General features: G+C 38.8%; 2 protein-coding genes across 4 annotated transcripts in view; both read left to right on the top strand.

Moving 5' to 3' along the window:
* The window catches only part of LOC308707683 (pleckstrin homology domain-containing family G member 3-like), a 63248-nt gene extending 50378 nt beyond the window's left edge, over positions 1-12870 (top strand). Inside the window, exons 9-19 of the mRNA XM_081394300.1 lie at positions 1277-1459; positions 2345-2437; positions 2508-2594; positions 3295-3328; positions 3434-3535; positions 3956-3988; positions 5984-5994; positions 7348-7707; positions 8583-8687; positions 8958-10362; positions 11160-12870. Coding sequence (XP_081250426.1) covers positions 1277-1459; positions 2345-2437; positions 2508-2594; positions 3295-3328; positions 3434-3535; positions 3956-3988; positions 5984-5994; positions 7348-7707; positions 8583-8687; positions 8958-10362; positions 11160-11902 — 3156 coding nt within the window. The 3' untranslated portion in view covers positions 11903-12870. The remainder of the gene's footprint in view (positions 1-1276; positions 1460-2344; positions 2438-2507; positions 2595-3294; positions 3329-3433; positions 3536-3955; positions 3989-5983; positions 5995-7347; positions 7708-8582; positions 8688-8957; positions 10363-11159) is intronic.
* A 1406-nt stretch (positions 12871-14276) lies between these two features.
* Positions 14277-17186, top strand: LOC308707519 (uncharacterized protein). 3 transcript variants are annotated; one of them, XM_081394077.1, is made up of 5 exons: positions 14278-14609; positions 14685-14804; positions 15194-15312; positions 15420-16043; positions 16471-16973. In XM_081394077.1, the coding sequence occupies exons 1-5, from the start codon at positions 14375-14377 to the stop codon at positions 16876-16878; spliced, it is 1506 nt and encodes a 501-aa protein (XP_081250203.1). In that variant the 5' UTR covers positions 14278-14374; the 3' UTR covers positions 16879-16973. The 3 variants fall into 3 exon arrangements, with proteins under 3 accessions (XP_081250201.1, XP_081250203.1, XP_081250202.1); XM_081394076.1 differs by having other exon boundaries at positions 15420-16178; XM_081394075.1 differs by having other exon boundaries at positions 14277-14609; positions 15420-17186.
* Positions 17187-18866: the final 1680 nt, after the last annotated feature.

The raw sequence follows: 18866 nt of genomic DNA, 5'->3' as shown, positions 1-18866 counted from the left end.
CTATCGCTCAGTGATACTAAAATAACACGACCTGTCCAGTTTTTAATGCAGGACATGATTAGTATTAATTAGTCACAGTATTAATCCAGTATTAATGGAGTAAGAGAGTAATATTGTTGCTTGAATATACGTGATCTTGATTATTATATACCCTCATGTCGCATTAACGGGCGGAATATGACTATATTCGATTTACAATGTTAATGAGTGTCATGCGGACAGATTATCATACTCTCTGATTAATTATAACATGAAGTCATGACCCATGATCTGGAGGATGAGTTCATTAATGGATCTGGGTCAGCACACGCTTTTGTCATGAACCCGTTCGGGTGGTTAAAGATCCCTGATTACTGCACACACTGAGCCAAGAACTGACACTATTGAGCCTTTGATCAGCGTGTGTGTAGAGCTACTCAACCTCAGGTCACTCCACACACACTGAGTCTGTTACGAGTTCATGGAGATGTTGCATGAAAGTCATGGAAAAATATTCAGCTGCACCCCATTGGGTAGCATTATTAGCATTAGAATTAGCGTAACATAATTAGTAGAACTAATAGAATTAGTGTAATTAGCATTAAATTATTCTATTCTACTTAACTCTACTCTACTTTATTATATTATATTCTAATTCTATTCTAACTTTATTCTATTCTACTTTACTCTGTTATACTCTGCTCTATTTTTTCTATTATGCTCTATTTTATTCTATTATACTCTATTCTATTCTAACTCTACTCTACCCTACTTTATTTCTATTCTACTCTACCCTTCTTTATTGTATTCTACTCTGCTCTATTTTCTATTCTACTCTACTTTATTCTATTCTGTTCTGCTGTACTCTACTTTATACTATTCTACTCTAATCTACTTTATTCTATTCTACTACTTTATTTTATTATTCTCTACTCTACTCGATTATACTCTATTCTACTGTACTCTACTCTATTATTCTCTACTTTATTCTACTCTATTCTGTTCTACTTTATTCGTTTCTACTCTACTGTTCAATTTTACTCTGTTATACTCTACTCTATTCTAATCTATTCTACTCTCTTCTGTTCTACTTTATTCTTCTCTACTCTGTTCTACTCTATTCTGTTCTACTTTATTCTTCTCTACTCTGTTCTACTCTATTCTGTTCTACTTTATTCGTTTCTACTCTATTCTGTTCATCTCTACTCTTACTCTATTCTGTTCATCTCTACTCTTACTCTATTCTGTTCATCTCTACTCTATCATACTCAACTCTACTCTTCTGTTCTGTGTGCAGGAGGTCCAGTCTCTGCTCCTCAACTGGAAGGGTCCTGATCTGACCACTTACGGAGAGCTGGTTCTGGAAGGAACGTTCCCCGTCCACCGGGCCAAGAACGAGAGAACCCTCTTCCTGTTTGATAAGATGCTGCTCATCACCAGGAAACGAGGAGAACATTACGTCTTCAAGACTAATATCTCGGTATATCATATTACCCATGTTATTTATCAGACAAAAAAAACTTTTTTTTTGTCTGAAACCCCTTGACCTAAAATGTTTACTTAAATATTTCATCTTTTTTAGCACTGTAAGTGTCTTGTTTTGATTTTTTTTTATTTAATTTTAAATTTTTTTTATTATTAGTTTTTAGTGTTTTATTTTGATTTGTTTTGATTTTAAAATTATTTATTTTCATTTTTACATTTTCATTATTTTGTTCATTTTAGTAAGTGTTTTATTTTGATTGTTTCATTTTTAGTATTTTATTTTAAATTTTTTTTTTTTTTTTTTTACATTTTTATTCTTTTATTCATTTTTAGTAAGTTTTTATTATTATTATTATTATTAGTTTCTTGTTTTTACATTTGAATTGTTTTATTCATTTTTAGTAAGCATTTGTTTATTTACTTTTTTGTTGTTCTTTTCATTTATAATTTATAAATAATTCTATTTTATTTTATTTACTTATTTTTTGTTTATTTTATGATTTTAATTAATTATTAGCTTTTCAACAACTCACAAACCCCCTGCAATCTGATTTACACCATCATCTCCTTTCATTCTATTGTTTGCTCATCTGGACTATTATCGGTTCTATATTGTTTTTGTTTTTTTTATATAAAAACAAAAACAAAACTTTGAACTATTGGAAAATAGCAGATTGAATTCTGTATTAATGTACAACATTTGACCTATTTAATGAAATAATTCTTCTTATTATGCAAATGCATCAGTATCTTTTATCATATTGCTGCTGCTGTTTTATGCATGATGTTTATCCGTCTAATTAATCACGCACATCATCTCGTTAGCTGATCAACGGGTTATTGTAACTGAAGCTGGTAACCCTGTTCTGCTTGTGTTCAGTGTTCCACACTAATGCTGACAGAAAGTGCCAAAGATTCGCTTCGGTTCAGCGTGATGCATTACAAGCACCCGAAGCAGCCGCACACAGTTCAGGTGTGTATGAGCTCACAAACTACGCAAGCGCTTTGTTGTGTTTGGTTTAATCATGTTGTCATTTTCACAGGCCAGAACCGTGGAAGAGAAGAAACTCTGGGCTCATCACGTAAAGAGACTCATTCTGGAGAACCATCACGCGGTTATCCCGCAAAAAGTACGTCACATGGAACAGATACATGAATGTTTAAAGGGGTCCCATAATGCCCTTTTCACAAGATGTAAAAACGTCCCTAGAGTGTGTGTGTGAAGTTTTAGCTCAAAATAATAATATTTTTATAGCATGTTAAAATTCTCACTTTTTGAGGGTGAGCAAAAACACGCTGTTTTTGTGTCTGTCCCTTTAAATGCAAATGAGCTGCTGCTCCCGGCACAGGGGGCGGAGCTTCAAGAGCTCCTGTGTTTCAGTTTAGAAATTTAAAAAAATGTATGTTCAAACTGGAGTCGGACAAAGATGGAGAGACTCTAGAAGAAGAGACAACATGTAGAATAAAACAGGATATTTCTGAAGGGTTAGTTGATGAATTTATGTAACTGATGTGGAGGTAACTATCTTCTAGTCATTGATTAGCATATTCTGTCATGATAATCTATAAATCGTGTTCCTGTGGGCGGGGTTTATGTAAATTCTAGGGTATGTAAATAACCCTGGAGGAATGTGGTGTAGTCTCTACCAGCCGTTTGTTGTAGTCCTTAAAAAGCGATTTCTTTAAAAGCAAATATCTCCCTTTGCTTTGAACTTTGAGCGTTGTAACTTTGCAGATGTTGTTTATGCTCAAACAGCAACATTACACACTAACTAAAGTTAGAAAAGTCAAATCATAATCACACTGGTTTTGCTTTGCAATTACTTTCAGGCCAAAGACGCCATCCTGGACATGGACTCGACATGTGAGCTGATTTTCAACATTTAATGCACAGAAACTCTTTTGGAACGACTAATGTTAGTATTGTTCTCGATCTGTTTTGTTTTTACCCGTTCTCTCTTCTTCTCAGGTCCGGTAAAGTACCGTTACAGCCCCGACAGGCTGAAGAAAGCGACGTCCTTTCAGGCTGACGATTTCTCTGGAGTTTCTCTGAAGGAACGGAGACGTTCTGGTGAGTGAAGCTGATTCTTCGCTCATACAAGTGAAAGTTCAAATGCAGAACTGAATTTCCACTATATAATTGTTTAAAGTCGGCATGAAATGGATGTCGGCGATCATATTTCTTCTTTATTGTGCCGTATATCCGAGAGAAATGCTTCTGGAGCTTCTCCAGCACATGTGGGCGGGGCTTTATTGTGTCTGTGGGGAATTGATTGGATGGTTGTGGTTTGCTATTGGCTGATCTCATGTGAGTGACAGGTTGCCCCGCCCACATCATCAGAGCTGCAAGAGGAAGTCATTCTGTTTCAAGATTATAATTAATTTAAAACCTATAAATCATTTATAAAAACTGCAATATTGCATTAAAAAAAATAAGAATGGTCAGTGTTGATTTCATGGTGACTTATTTTGTCCTGCTTCTCTTTGACAGAACCGGGAAAACGAAGTGTACGAAGCACTAAAGGTAACTGTTTATTTTTATTTATTTATTTATTTGTCATTCAGTGATGCACAAAAGTTTGAGACCACAAAACTGGGGCTTGTTTCGAATGAACAATGTGAATCACAAAAAAACATGATTTTTAGATAAAAGATTTAATGAATTCATTATCAATTTCCACAAATGTGAAATAGTGATCAACTGCCATGAGACTATGTTGGTTCATAGCAATTTAAAGGGATAGTTCGGCCAAAAATGCATCGTCGGCATCCATCTCCGTGAACACACGTCGACCGTTGCCGGAAGCCAGTTATTTTCATTTCTAAAGTTTTAAATATGTATATTTTTACGACAAAACCGCACGGATTACCCTCAGAAGGCCTTTGTTTATCCCCCTGGAGCCGGATGGATTACTTTTGTGAAGGATGCATGCACATTTTTGGGACTTGAAGGAGTGGACCCCATAACTTCACATTATAACGACTGAAAGATCTAAGACATTTTCTAAAATAACTGAAAATGTGTTCGTCTGAAAAATGATGGACATATGCATCTCGAACAGCTTGAGGGTTTGTAAATCATGGGTTTAATATCATTTTTGGCCGAACTATCCCTTTAACTTTGAATATGGCATAAAACATCTGCGAATAAAGCAGTGTTTCCTTCCCATGTTTTCAAGAGAAATATCAGTAATAAAACTGTAAGTTTCTGCAATCGGGCTGTTTTTCCCTCCATCATAAATGAGTTTGTTAAACTTTAAAGTCCCCCTGTGGTGAAAATCCAGCTTTTAATGTTGTTTATCTGTCTATAGTGTCAATAAGTCAAACCATGTGTAAATTCATAAGTCGACAGCATTGCTGAGTATTTTCTCCTTAAAACTGCAGTGAACCAAAGACAGTCTCAAAAACACGCTTTGAAATCACTGGTGTTTCTGACGTCACAAACTACCTTGTAACCAATCAGATCAACGTGTGATCGTCAACCAGTGGATCTCTGAGCTGAGTGAGTGAGTGGAGGCGGGGCTCATTTGCATATTCATAGAACCACGCATACTAAATGAGGCAAAGGTGTCGAGTTACATTCGAGATATTTTAAGGCGTGATAATTTTTTTTTCAAGAAATTTTTAAAAAAAATGTTATTTTGTTGATCAAAGATGAGTTTTGAGGGATAAAATTCACTACAGGGGGACTTTAACAAAATGTTTTCATCATCTTGCTGTATTAGCAAATATATGCACTTTGATGAAAACAAAATATATGCAAATAAAATAAGATTTTTTCTTTCTTCTCCCACTATGCACGCCGTTTTTTTAAATGACTGACTGATTAAAAAAGCACGGCTATACAAAAGATCAGAGATCCGGTTGGTAAACAAAGAAAGTTTCTAATCATATCCCTGTCATCTGGGACTCAGGCAGGTGCGTCGTGTTTGTTTCCGCTCATGTGGGAGACACGTGTCCCGTATGCGCTGAGGTCCCTCTGCCCGCTTTAGCATCAAAGACACACAAGACTCGAGTCGTCCTCCTGCGTCGGATCAAAGGCCACATCCCCGGTTCTCCACCCGCACACATAATGATGTTAATTATGAAGCCCATCAGCCCGAGGCTTTGTCATGCGTTAGTTCCTTTCAGTCCACAAAACCTGTTCCTGGCTCGCCATCACAAGTCCATTATGCATTATAATTAGCAGAAAAGCCAAGCAGTTTTTACTCATCATCACACACACTCTTTCACACCTTCCAGATTAAGTTGTCATTTCCAACTTCGGCTTTTCCCGTTCCTGTCTTGGAAATCTAGTGTCTAAGTTTGCAGTTGATTTAATTATCTTTGCATAAACTTGGCAAAACACACATTTTTAATGCCATGCTATGTGCAACCAGAATATAAAAATCACTTCATATCAGGACGCTTTGCAAACAATAGATGGATAATCTGTTGCTTAATTGCAATTTTAATAACATTTTATTTATCTTTGTCTTTCATCTTTGCATCATCTTAATTAATCATGGGCGTCGCTCAGGAACGCTGAAGGTAAGATTTGCACGTTTGCTCTCCAATGCAAGCTTTTCACATGTTTAGTGTACATATAAGCCTAATTCACTGGTGTATGGGATATTATGATGGCACTAAACCGGTCAAAAGTTTTTAATAATTCAGGTATTTTAATGTTTTTGAAAGAAGTCTCTTCTGCTCACCAAGTCTGCATTTATTTGATCAAAAATACAGTAAAAACCTTTATTAATATCATTAATCATACGATCCTTTAGAAATTATTCTGATATTCTAAACATTTCTGATTATTATCAATGTTGAAAACATTTGATTTTGCAACTTTGGTTTTTTTTAGTGTAATGCATTTTTTTTTTTTTTCAGGATTGTTTGATATTTCATTTATTTGAAATATAATCTTTTGTAACATTCTAAATAGGGATGCACAGATATGAAAATTTTGGCCGATACCTTTATATTTGAAAGCCAATAACCGATATATTGGCCGATAAATCAAAATACAAATTTTTATATAATTTTTGAGATCCTGATTACAGAAACAAAAGTCTCATTTAAAATCCATGTCCCAAACACACAATTATGATGTTCTCATTATAATTTTATGTAGCCGATATGGCAGACGTAACTCACACTTTACTATAATTTTCCTTTTTTGAAGTGATTCCAATCATATTTCAAGCAATTCAAGCCCATCATGTTGAACAGTGCGCATCTGAAGTGTCTCAGCTGAAGGACATAATACATTATTTATCGGCTTTAATATTTTGGGCAAATTTTCATATCAGGCCGATAACGATAACATTGAAAATGAACATATATTGGCCGATACCGATATAGTGGCCGATGTATTGTGCATCCCTAATTTTAAATGTCTTTACTGTCACTTTTGATCAATTTAATGCATACATAATTAGTGAAGTACTTATTATCTTAATTGCATATCACAGAGATTTCCACAAAAATATGAAGCACTATTGTTTTCAGCATTGATAATAATTAGAAATATTTCTTGAGCAGCAAATCATCATATTAGAATGATTTCTGAAGGATCATGTGACACTGAAGACTGGAGTAATGATGCTGAAAATTCAGCTTTGATCACAGGAATAAATTACACTTAACTATAAATTCTCATTAAAAACAGCTATTTTAAATTGTAATAATATTTCACAATTTTTTAATGCATCCTTCTTTCAAAACACGAATATATCTTAATTATTTAGTACTTTAGACCACTAAATCACATTAATGGGAAACAATACGTCGTGCATTTATTTCATAAATGCACTTCATACTTAATTGCAGTAGTAAAGAAGTAAATTCACTTTTTAACAAGCGCCCATTGACATCACATGACTTTTCTGTGACGCCCAGCATGCAGACAGCGAAGGTACTCTATTAGTGGATAAAGACCGTCTTTCCATACTGCCCACTACCAACGTCACGGCACGTTCAAATCCAGAACTGAAGACTGCAGTACCTGGGATAGTTCAGAACGGACAAGATCTCGAATCGAGCACAAGCTCGCTGTATGACGTCAAGGAGAGGAGACTTCGCCTCGAGGAGGAAGAGAAAGCAGAGACAACATCAGAGGACCGGATAGGAGGAGATAACGAAGAAGAGGAGGATCTGATGGGGGTTGAGCAGGTAGCCGACTTTGCCAGTTCAGTGCTGGCCGCCATCTCCTGCTGGCGGTATAGGGCCAAGGCTTTGCTTTTTGATCAGATCACGATGGTGAGGCTCTCTGTCACCTATTGCTTTCTATTCTCTGTGCATAACCTGGCAGCCACAACCATGCCTATCAATCACATTCCCGTCTGCTGCACGCTGACTCTGATCTCTGCTTAATGCTTGAATGCTCTTGAATGTGCAGTTGCATGAATCATTGCATGGATATAACAGCATGCATGGCCACTAATCATCCATAAGCATGTGTGTCTTGTTTAAGCGTCTTGGCCTGCAAATTGAATGCCATCTTAAAAATGTGATTTTCTAAACATTTATCATTGAGGTTTTGAGGCTTCGGACAAGAACGGGCTGTGTTTGTTCTACCATAATGCATTATTTTTAAAACTAATGGCAGGTAATATTGTTTTGTCCCAAGTCTCAAGAATCAATGTTTTATTTCATGGTAGATGTGTCAATGTGAAAAATGTTGAATGCATTGTTTACATATGATGGGGAAGTTACAGCGTGTTATGGTTATAAAGATCCAATGCATAATAATACGGGACGTCGGGTGTCTCAAACTGTTTTTGCACTTGGAGCCACAATGAGATTTTTTTTGATTGAAGTTCGACTTCAAAGGGAAATTTAACTGTCAAATTTTAGGGGTGGAGGTCGGATGGCTTGCCTTCCGTAATTAAATTAAACAAAGGTTCCTGTTTTATTGTGCTTTGTTTGATGACACACAAAAGCAATTTCAGAAGGTCAGTTGTCTGTGGAAATAAATTGAAATGCATGGATGCTTTTAAATGAATTGCAAATGTTTACAAAAGGTTGAAATGTCGCTAAAGTACACCCAGAATAAATGACATCTGACAAATGTGAACGCTGTCATTCAGTAGCGCTTTTTTTATCTGTTAAATTGACGTATTGTGTATTTCCAGGACAGAGAAGGTTGTTGGGAGAACTGGCCAATGAACAAGAGCAGCCAGACACCTTGTGAAGAAAAGCCTGATGATTTGAATGAAACATTGACTCTCTTTGGACAGGTAACGTCATGTATTATGAACCTCATACCCCACTTTTGATAGTTGGCTAATCATAAACAAGGGGAAGAAAGGGTTTACAAAAGGACTTGTTGGAAATACAAATTGCAGCTGTCTCTCAAAGCTAGATAAATTGCACATGTTCTTTCATTCTGGTCACTTAGCCAAATGGGAAATGTTAAGGATTGAATTAAGTAATCTTCATATCCTCTTTTCTTATCTTCTGCATTGCTTCCTGTAGCAATAACTCTCTTCACTCCGTCCACTTTCTAGGGCACAACTGGGGAACACAGTTCACCGAAGACAGAGTCAGAGGAGATGAGGATGGACCAATCAGATAATCATCCTGAAATGTGTGGGACATTAATGGCACGATGCCACACTGATCCAGAGATAGTAGACTTCAATAATGGAGGACGAGAAACTGGAGGTAATATAAAGGAGGACAGTGTGGATTTCTCATCCATGGAGGAAGGGACGACTCAATCCCGAAGTAACCTCTCGGAAGATGTGCAGAATATGGAGGTAGATGTTGAAGTGCCGGGTGGACTCTTGTCTTCATCCATGCTGGACAAGGCAAGTGATATCCCAGAGCGGTGTACCAGCAGCCTCTCTCAAAGAAGTAGCCTTGGAGTCGAAGGGTCGTTTGATCTCGACTCTTTGGAAGATAGAAGAAGCTTTTGTTTGCTCAGCGGAGGTGCAGAGCCTCATGAGAAAGACGAATCCCAAGAATTTAGACGGTCTACTCAGGAACAATTAACAGAGACTGTTCCCGACAGCCCGTTCATTCCAGACCAAAGACCTCAAATGAAACAAGACACCCTTTCCAAAAAGGACAGATTGCTCATACATAAGATTAGACACTACTACGAACATGCTGAGAATCAGGACACCAGCTTTGCCGTTAAACGCAGAGAGAGCCTTTCATACATCCCTGCGGGCCTAGTGCGTAATCTGAGTCAACAACTCAATGTCCTTGCGGACGAAGATGTGGCATTACACAGGAGGGGGTCTTCTGTAACAAGGCCAACTTTATGGTCAGTCTTTAGTCTTCCAGGCTTAGACAATGAAAAGAAAGCAAAGGACAGTTCTGACTTACTGGTTTCTGCAAATGGCAAAGAGTCCGTGCTTGGACCTCAAAATGGGAATGAGCAATTCCAGCCCGCATCTGACATGGTCAAGGTGTGGCAAGACATGGAAGTGGAGATAACTGGGTCTTCTGAAGAGCATCAGGACTTAGAGAATTCCCAAATGACTACACCCGTACAAGAAACAAAAGCTGAAACTAGTAAGGTGAGCCCTGATAGTGGATTTGGGGAACCTCTACTAATATTGGAAGAATCCGATGAAAGCTCAACCTCATCCCCAATCAACAGCATCTTAGAAAAGGACAAGATGCAAGAGTTTCGGAGCCATCCTGAGGATCGCACGTTCCACAAGGTCAACCACCCTCCTCTACCAAGGATCATCTCTTTAAGGTCCGCTAATGAGGATGACCTCGTCCTTCAAGATATGGAGAAGATGAAAAACAAAGTGTTCCAGTTGGCCAGGCAATACAGTCAGCGGATCAAAAACAGCAGACCAGCTGTAAGGCAGAGACCCAAGATCTCAGAGATCAATTTCATACCCAAGAACCTGTCTTCGGTCATGGAGGAGAGACCTCCAGGAAAGGAGAAAGGTGGGTGTAGTGTCTGAGTAGACATTTGCTTTTTACTTGAGGGACAATCCCCCTAAATTGCGGTTAAGTTTCTTGCCTGATGGCGATCGCTTACTCGTGATTGTTTACAACTTATCGGTTACCAATCCAGAACATTGGTATCCATGTATTTGCTTAAAGGCTTGAGAGACTATTACAATATAGAGATGGCTCTGATGGAGCATTTGATGCATAGGAATGTGTAAGATCCATTGTGTGGTTGAATTAAGATTGAAATCAAGTGGGAATACAGTGGGTGCTTCTCAATACTCAAATTGATGCTTCCTCGTTTCCTCGTTCTTCCGTCCTCCAGCCCGTGACCCGGAAACCGATCGAACTCAGCCATCTTGAAGGACTTCTCAATTCTCTAAGTGCACCGTGAGGAGGCGAGGAATGAGGAGCGAGGAAGCTTCCGGGGGAGTCATGAGTGAGGATACACGGGTGTATCCTTCCCTCGAATCCTAAGGGGGTGGAGCTAAGACGCGAGGAATGAAAACGAGAATGCACAAATTAGAAATGAGAAGCACCCAGTGAATTGGATTTCCGAAAGAACAAGTGCACTTTCCCATCTGAAATCCTCATTGGTCAATGGATTCCTAAATCAGAGTTTGGATTGCATGACTGATCAAACCGTTGTGTAGTTCCTTCACATCCTTGCGACGCACCATTCCCTTTAGAAATCAATGGATTTGCAGTGTTCTCTGGCATAGTGTAAACTCTGTGTGTAAGCACCCTTTTTTGTTAAAGCAGACTTTTAACCACTGCTCTTTTGTGCATAGGCATGCCTGACAGGACACTGTTGCCGACCTTGAATGAGCAGGACATTATCCCGGACTCTAAGACAACTAGTCCACCTTCCAGCGTCTGTTCTCCTGGAAGTCCTCAATTGCCATACTTTTGCAGATTAAATGCCCAGAGACCACAAAGTCCAGTACAAACGGAGAGCTTTCACTGGCCAGATGTCAAGGAGCTGCGCTCCAAATATAATACCCGAGAGGACGTATCCGCTTTCTCTCGTCCGGTCCTAGTGGGTCGCAGTAACTCTTTTCCAGAGAGAATTCTGGACGACGGAGAGACATCGGAGAATTCCTTGTCTTGTTCATCCCCTTCCTACAGTGTCACAGTGCAGAGAAGTACATCCACAGATTCTACATGTTCCAGCAAGACCCTTGAAGCTGAAGGTTTGCCTTCGCTGTGTAGAATTAATACTTTAGATTTTGATGTGGGGACATCACATGCACTCGAGCAACCGGACGACTTTTTTGACCCCGGTCTAGATTCCCCGTCCAACCTAATTGTTGTCGAAAGGGCAGCAAGAGATGAGGATAGTAATGAGAATCAACTAAAATGGGATGCTTTTTCTCAATCTGAACTTGCAATGGCGAAAAGTAAAGAGCAAAACTGTAGTGCATGGATGGATGGAGGTCACCCACCATGCTCATTTGAAAAAGCGGAGAACAGTCAGCATAGCTTGGTTAAAAACCTGCGTGAGAAGTTTCAGAACCTGAGTTCTTATACGTGAGTCTTGTAAAGCGATATTTTCACTCCAAACACAAAAATATCTTAAAGCTAACATTCTTTTCTCCAAAAAAAATGTCATTTGGCCAATGTTTGAAAGGTGTAGTACATGGTCTGCATTTTTTCTTAACCTCCAGTTATGAACTGTCTGCAAATGTTGTCCAAACCAACTGGAAAAGGGATGCCTTAGGACTTCAGAGAATATATTTATAAAATTTGCATTTGTAAATACATGTAATTTTTCTGCATTATTTTGTGCCTGTTTCAATGAGATGTAAACATTTGTTAAAGGAGCTGGCTGTGGTACTGTCATCTTTTTGTAACGTTTAGAAAAGGGGTTTAATACGTATTTTTTCCTTTGGTCATTTTGAGTTAAAAAGCAATAAGAATATTGAATAGTTCAGTGCATACGGTTACAAATGCGCCTATGCTTGGTACACACAAATTTGTTATCAGAAAAGTAAAAGCACTGCAATATGAAATGCAATCTGTTCTCGATGTGCACTGCCTGATGTCTCTTCACTGTTTGTGTTCGAGCACTGACCAGAGGAAAGAGGGTAATCTCATAAAGAAGTCATTCCCCACTAATGAGGAGAAAACTGGAAATTATAATCAGATCAAGCCAGATGAATGATAAAGGCTGATGTCATTCCCCAAATAAATGGATAAGTCATTCGAGCAACAATTATGCACAGTCACAGAACGTGTCTTCCTCACTGTATTTGGATAAATAGTCTCGTTTAATGGGAGTTATTATAAGCTAGCTGGTTTTGGTTTTATTTTTCTGCTCATTGGTGGGGTTGATGTCACTTGTTATCTTGTATATTTAATCCTTTTTATTTATTTGAATTGATGTAAATATTATGCACAATGCCTTTGTCAGCTCAGCAGTGACTATTTGTCAAAAATGTTCAATTCATATTCTATTTTTCTGACATACTACAATAAAAGAAGCTTTCCACATTATGATCATTATTCCCATTATTTTGTCCTTTATTATCCTTTTGTCATTTATTTTCCTGTTCACAATGTTTTTGTGCATTAAAAGGATTCTGCATGACTTAAGGGCGTATTGCAGTTTAATTAGTTTATGCACTTTTTAAGGTGGAACATGGCATGTATATGATTAATGACTTCCCTAGAAGGAGCAGAAGCCTTAATCTCATCCTGGATTACATATAACCATTTGAATAACGGCAAGTAGGCTACCTTATTGTAAGCAAATAATGATTTAGCAGATTCTTTTATCTCTTTACAGGACATTTATTACATGGACAGTCTCTGGAGCAACCTGAGGTGAAGTGCCTTAGACGCACTCTTCAAACCAACATCTTTTAGTTGCCATCACAGATCTAGATGTAGTTCTGTGTTTATTATATCTGACTATATGTTTTATACTTCAAGTCTAAATATTGAATAGATTAGAGTCTGTAACACTTTACATTAAGGATCCATTTATTTACAACATTAATTAAAGTGCCCCTATTGTGCTTTTATGAATATTCCCTCATGTGTAATAAAGCTGTTTGGGAATGTATATGGTCTGCAAACTTGTAAAGTCGAAAGTGCACAATAAATAAAGTTATTGTCTCCCAAAAGAAAGAATCGACGAGTCATCAGGAATTCCAGTCTCACTTCCTTGACCTGCATTCGTAACACATTTGCATAATGACCTTCATCATTCATAATACCCGGCTATGGTCTTCATTGGCTGCGCGTTAACAACGTCTACTTTAACGCTCAAACTCTGTAGCTTGTTCATGTTGTGTACATGTCGGCTCTGCAAAAGCAAATTCTCTTTGTAAACACTTGTGGGGTGAGATGCAACAGCAGTATAACCCTCTGATGATTTCTTCTCAAATCTCTGACGTCTTAATTGTATTTACCATATGCTTATTCATTAAAGCTGGGACAGTACCCATTAATTTGGGCCAACTTGCCCCTCAGAATCAAAAACTGTATGTATGATTATTATTGATGAATACATTTTCTACCGGGTGTTCAAAATACATAGTTTTGTGTGTTATATTGTGTCGGTCTCCAGCTAACTGGCTAAATCACGTTATTACTACATGTCTTACTGAAATACTTCTGCTAAGCAGTTGTGGGCCACTATTACCTAAAACTGTGTCTATTAATGCAGATTGTCATTCTTACTACTTTGAGTAAAGATAAAGGATGGGACACGATTTGTATTACAAACTTTAATGTTACATCAGTCATTCACGTTAATACTCGGCTATTCCACACGCAGCCCCTTGTGTTAACTCTCAGCTTAATGAGGCACAGGTGAAAACAATAAGCTGATTGAGAAATAGTTTTGATTGGTCAGCCTTTATCAGCTTGTGATACAAAAGTGAGTACAAATAGCACAGTGTCTCATCATTTATAGTCAAGATTCTTTCAGAAGCTGTTTTTTTTTTGTGTGTGCTCTCCTGAGTAGTACAATAACAACAACAACAACAACAAACTCACCATGCCTTGGACAATGTGCATCTTACTTTTCACAATGTCTGTGATCATGTTGAGTTCTTCTTTAAGAGCTGGTCCTGAGTCCTTTTTTGAATCGGATACTCCTTATGGAGAAGTCTCTGAAAACACAATCTGTTTGGGCAAACTTTTGATTGGCGCTCAAGGTGTAGTATCTGATAAAGAAATGGAAATGGAAATTCCTGGGCTTCAGTCTGACGAATACCGGTCAAATGAAGAAGGTAATTTGAGATCCTAATTTAAAGTGGGACCTACTTTTAAATGGGAATTACAAATGAACTTGAATTCTTTTTAAGAGCGGTTCCGCCTTGCTAAAGCTAAGCTGCGACGTCTGGGTCCTTCTGTGTACTGTGGAAACGATTCAATGACCTTGCGCATTCCAGGATCAAGGACGCCACCCTTTCTGATTGATCGAGGTAAGTTGTTTTGGATTTGTGCCACCATGCATTCCCTAGATAATTTCATGTTATGTGCACAAATAATAACCTAACATTGCATGTGTTGAATTTTCTCAGTGATAAATTCATTTAACCATTATGCTGTGGCATTAATGCCAATGAATATTAATATGATGAAATGGAAGAATGTACATGAATTGCAAATGTTTTCCTGAAACTTGTACATTTTATATTAACTGTATGACTGGGTATTTAACAATGTAATCGAATAAGTTTTATATAAGAACTTGCTTTTAAAGTAAGATATGAGGGTTCGAACATTCTGACACGGAAAATCGCCACACTTGATTGATCAAGGTAAGTTGTTTTGGATTTGTTTTTAATCTATAATTCATTCACTTCATCAGGAATTGAGTCACCAGTGTCTCTGTCTGAGATGCCAGCCAGCTGTGGTTTCTCACTGAAGCGGGCACGCAGAGATGTTTCTCTTGGTGCTCCATACCAGGGCTGTCATGTCAGACAACAGGTTAGTGTGCATACTAAAGATGAGTGCACTGTAGCTCTGCTCCAACCAAGTGAAAAGTGGTCCTTGGAATGAATGGTCGTTCTTTTTCTTCCCAAATCTCCTAACAGGGTGGGCGTTATATTCTGCCACTCCTTATAATGGGGGCTCCAGTGCAAATGTCTTGTCCTGTGACGCAACCAACGCTGGCCCCAACAACCGTTGATCCGGTCCAGGACCCAATTGACAGTCAACAAATGTTTTACCCTTTCCCATTTGGAAAACCCATGTCGTATCCTCCATATTCTTATGGTCGCCCTGGTGTACGACCTATAGCTCCCACTGTGCCACCTACAACGACTATTCTTCAAGACCCTCAACAAATGTTCCCTTTTCAAGACCCTCAACAACAAATATTTTACCCTTTCCCATTTGGTAAACCCATGTCGTATCCTCCATATTCTCATGGTCGCCCTGGTGTAGCTCCCACTGTGCCACCTACAACGACTACTCCTCTTCAAGACCCTCGACAACAAGATCCTCAACAACAAATGTTTTACCCTTCCTCATTTGGAAAACCCATGGCGTATCCTCCATATTCTTATGGTCGCCCTGGTGTAGCTCCCACTGTGCCACCTACAACGACTACTCCTCCTCTTCAAGATCCTCGACAACAAGATCCTCAAATGTTTTACCCTTCCTCATTTGGAAAACCCATGTCGTATCCTCCATATTCTTATGGTCGCCCTGGTGTAGCTCCCACTGTGCCACCTACAACGACTACTCCTCCTCTTCAAGATCCTCGACAACAAGATCCTCAAATGTTTTACCCTTCCTCATTTGGAAAACCCATGTCGTATCCTCCATATTCTTATGGTCGCCCTGGTGTAGCTCCCACTGTGCCACCTACAACGACTGCTCCTCCTCTTCAAGACCCTCAACAACAAATGTTCCCTCTTCAAGATCCTCGACAACAAATGTTTTACCCTTCCTCGTTTGGAAAACCCATGTCGTATCCTCCATATTCTTATGGTCGCCCTGGTGTAGCTCCCACTGTGCCACCTACAACGACTACTCCTCCTCTTCAAGATCCTCGACAACAAGATCCTCAAATGTTTTACCCTTCCTCATTTGGAAAACCCATGTCGTATCCTCCATATTCTTATGGTCGCCCTGGTGTAGCTCCCACTGTGCCACCTACAACGACTACTCCTCCTCTTCAAGATCCTCGACAACAAATGTTCCCTCAAATGTATCCCCTGTCACTGTTTGATCCAGATCACTTTAATTCTAGAGCTTTCCCAGCACCATGGCATCACCAGTCCAGGTACCCGAAGTTTCCTTCAGACATGTACCACTTCGAGACCCCAGCAACAACTACACCTTCCACGACCGCTGCCCAGTTTGACCAGTTTGCAGGTTATCCTCCACTGTACACAAAGTTTTATGGCCCTCCTCCTTTTGAACCTCCTCGTGTTCCTGTCCCATTCATGCCCCGGTATCATTAGGATAAAGTCTTTCCTCCTCGCATCCCCGAATCTGTCTTCTCCTGCTCGGTCACAATCCATCTACTGGTCTCTCAAACGATGAGTAATTGAAGTTATTCCAAAGTGGCAATTGATACTGGAAGAGACTGACTTTTTCTCCTTTTCAGGTTCATAAGCCTAATAAAACTTCATGAGACTAATTGTTGGTTTTTCTTTCCCTCCTTTCCTTAAACTGGTTACGCCTCAGTTTTAATCTCAATCTTAAATTGTCTTCATGCATGCTTGCCCTATACAAATCATGGATCTTATTTACAAATGCTTAAACACAGCATGACAGAAGTGAAGACCTAACATTCCAAATCTTAGATGTAGTATAAAGCCTCTACTTGTGCAACAGCAGCTCAATTACTGAAACATATTCCTAATATTGAGAGAAATTAAATAGCGGCTCACTGAAATAAGAAATGTCTGGATCCTATCTTGGATGGATTAATAGTCAGGTGTTTAAGTTCTTTCCATTACTTGGACATACAAAGAAAGGGACTCTTTGAGTTAGTTTTGTTTCATGTGGAAGCCAAACTCAAAGCATAGACAAATGTCTGGGAGAGGATTAGTTAGAGTAAGTGGATAAGGACAAATGAGATGTAGAATGTGTGTGCTCAACCTTATCTTTGTTCCCCCCCCCCCTTTACACCCTTTGTGTCTAAGTAATATAAAGAACCTATGCCTTCATCTCAGATTGGATCCAGCTATTTCTTAATATTTCAGTGATCCGCTATTTATTCATTTGTTTCAGTAATTGAGCTGCTGTTGCATAAGTAGAGGCTTTATATACACTTAAGATTTGGAACATTAGGTCTTAATTTCTGTCATTCCTAACCTAAAGAGAACGTTCTATTAATGTAAAGATAACCAACAGGGAACGTTAGAATGGATGTCCTGTGAACCAAAAATTGTTAACTGGGATTAGAGTGACAGCACTACGAACACCCACAAGCGACTTGCAGTATAGCGACATACAGTCGGTGTGAATGGGGCTTTATAAAGACCTCAAGGAAATGTCAACTTGTGTATAAGCTAAACATGAAGGTCCATGCAAGTTGATGAGATGAATCAACATATCTCCACAACATACATGCATCCACTAACCATTCAGAAATGTCCAGGTGCATCTAAAAGTTGAACCTCTTCCTGAGTCTCTCCGTAAGGCCGTGTGTCCAGCAATGCGTTTTTAGCCAGCTGAAGACACCTAGCAGTGGGCGCTTGGAAGTGTTTTGGCAGTGTATTTTTGTTGTTGAGAAGCTTTGCTTGCTATGATACAGAATATCCACGGAAGTGTTAGTATCTCATTTCACAAATAGTTTGTTTCTGTATTATTTCTATATAAAAAATATCAATACATTGCAAAGTATTTGCTCTGGCTCTTGTTTTAAATTATTTTGTTTCGTTATGCCTGTTGACATTGCACAAGCTGTGATGGTTGGTCGGTGTGGTGTTTGTCCCGCCCCTTCTCCACTGTAATTGGACGGCTGGGAAAAAAGTGACAGTGATTAGCGCTGGTTTTACCCAAAGCTGAACATTCTTCAACTCTGGGCGACCAGTAAAAAACTCATCTCGTTACGATCCTGGCGTTTTAAAAATGTGGCGCTCCCATTGAAAACAAACCAGCCGAGTGAAAACACTTTGGTGGACACGCCTAAAGGGACACACACAAAAATGTCGCGTTTTTGCTCACAGCCAAAAAAGGCCAAATTTTACAAGCTATAATAAATGATCTGGGGATATCTTGAGCTGGAATTTCACAGACACATTCTGGAGACGCCATAGATTTATATTACATCTTGTGAAAAGGGGCATAATATGTCACCTTTAATAAAAATTATCCTTTTTGAAAACGCTCTCCAAAGTGGATAAACTTGAAAACGCTGTTTTCGCGCTGTAGTGTGGACTGTCAAGACGGAGGTATTTAAAAACGATGACGTAAGTTTAGTCATGTGACGTATGTTTGTCGTAAGTATGACGTATGTCTTTGGCGCTTAGAGGGTTAATGTGATGTGTAGATAGCACACGTACGTCTGCAAGATGTCTGTT

This window comes from Scardinius erythrophthalmus, assembly GCF_964197995.2.
Source record: "Scardinius erythrophthalmus genome assembly, chromosome: 19".
Classification (NCBI taxonomy): Eukaryota; Metazoa; Chordata; class Actinopteri; order Cypriniformes; family Leuciscidae; genus Scardinius; species Scardinius erythrophthalmus.
This window is presented reverse-complemented; position numbering and strand designations above follow the sequence as displayed.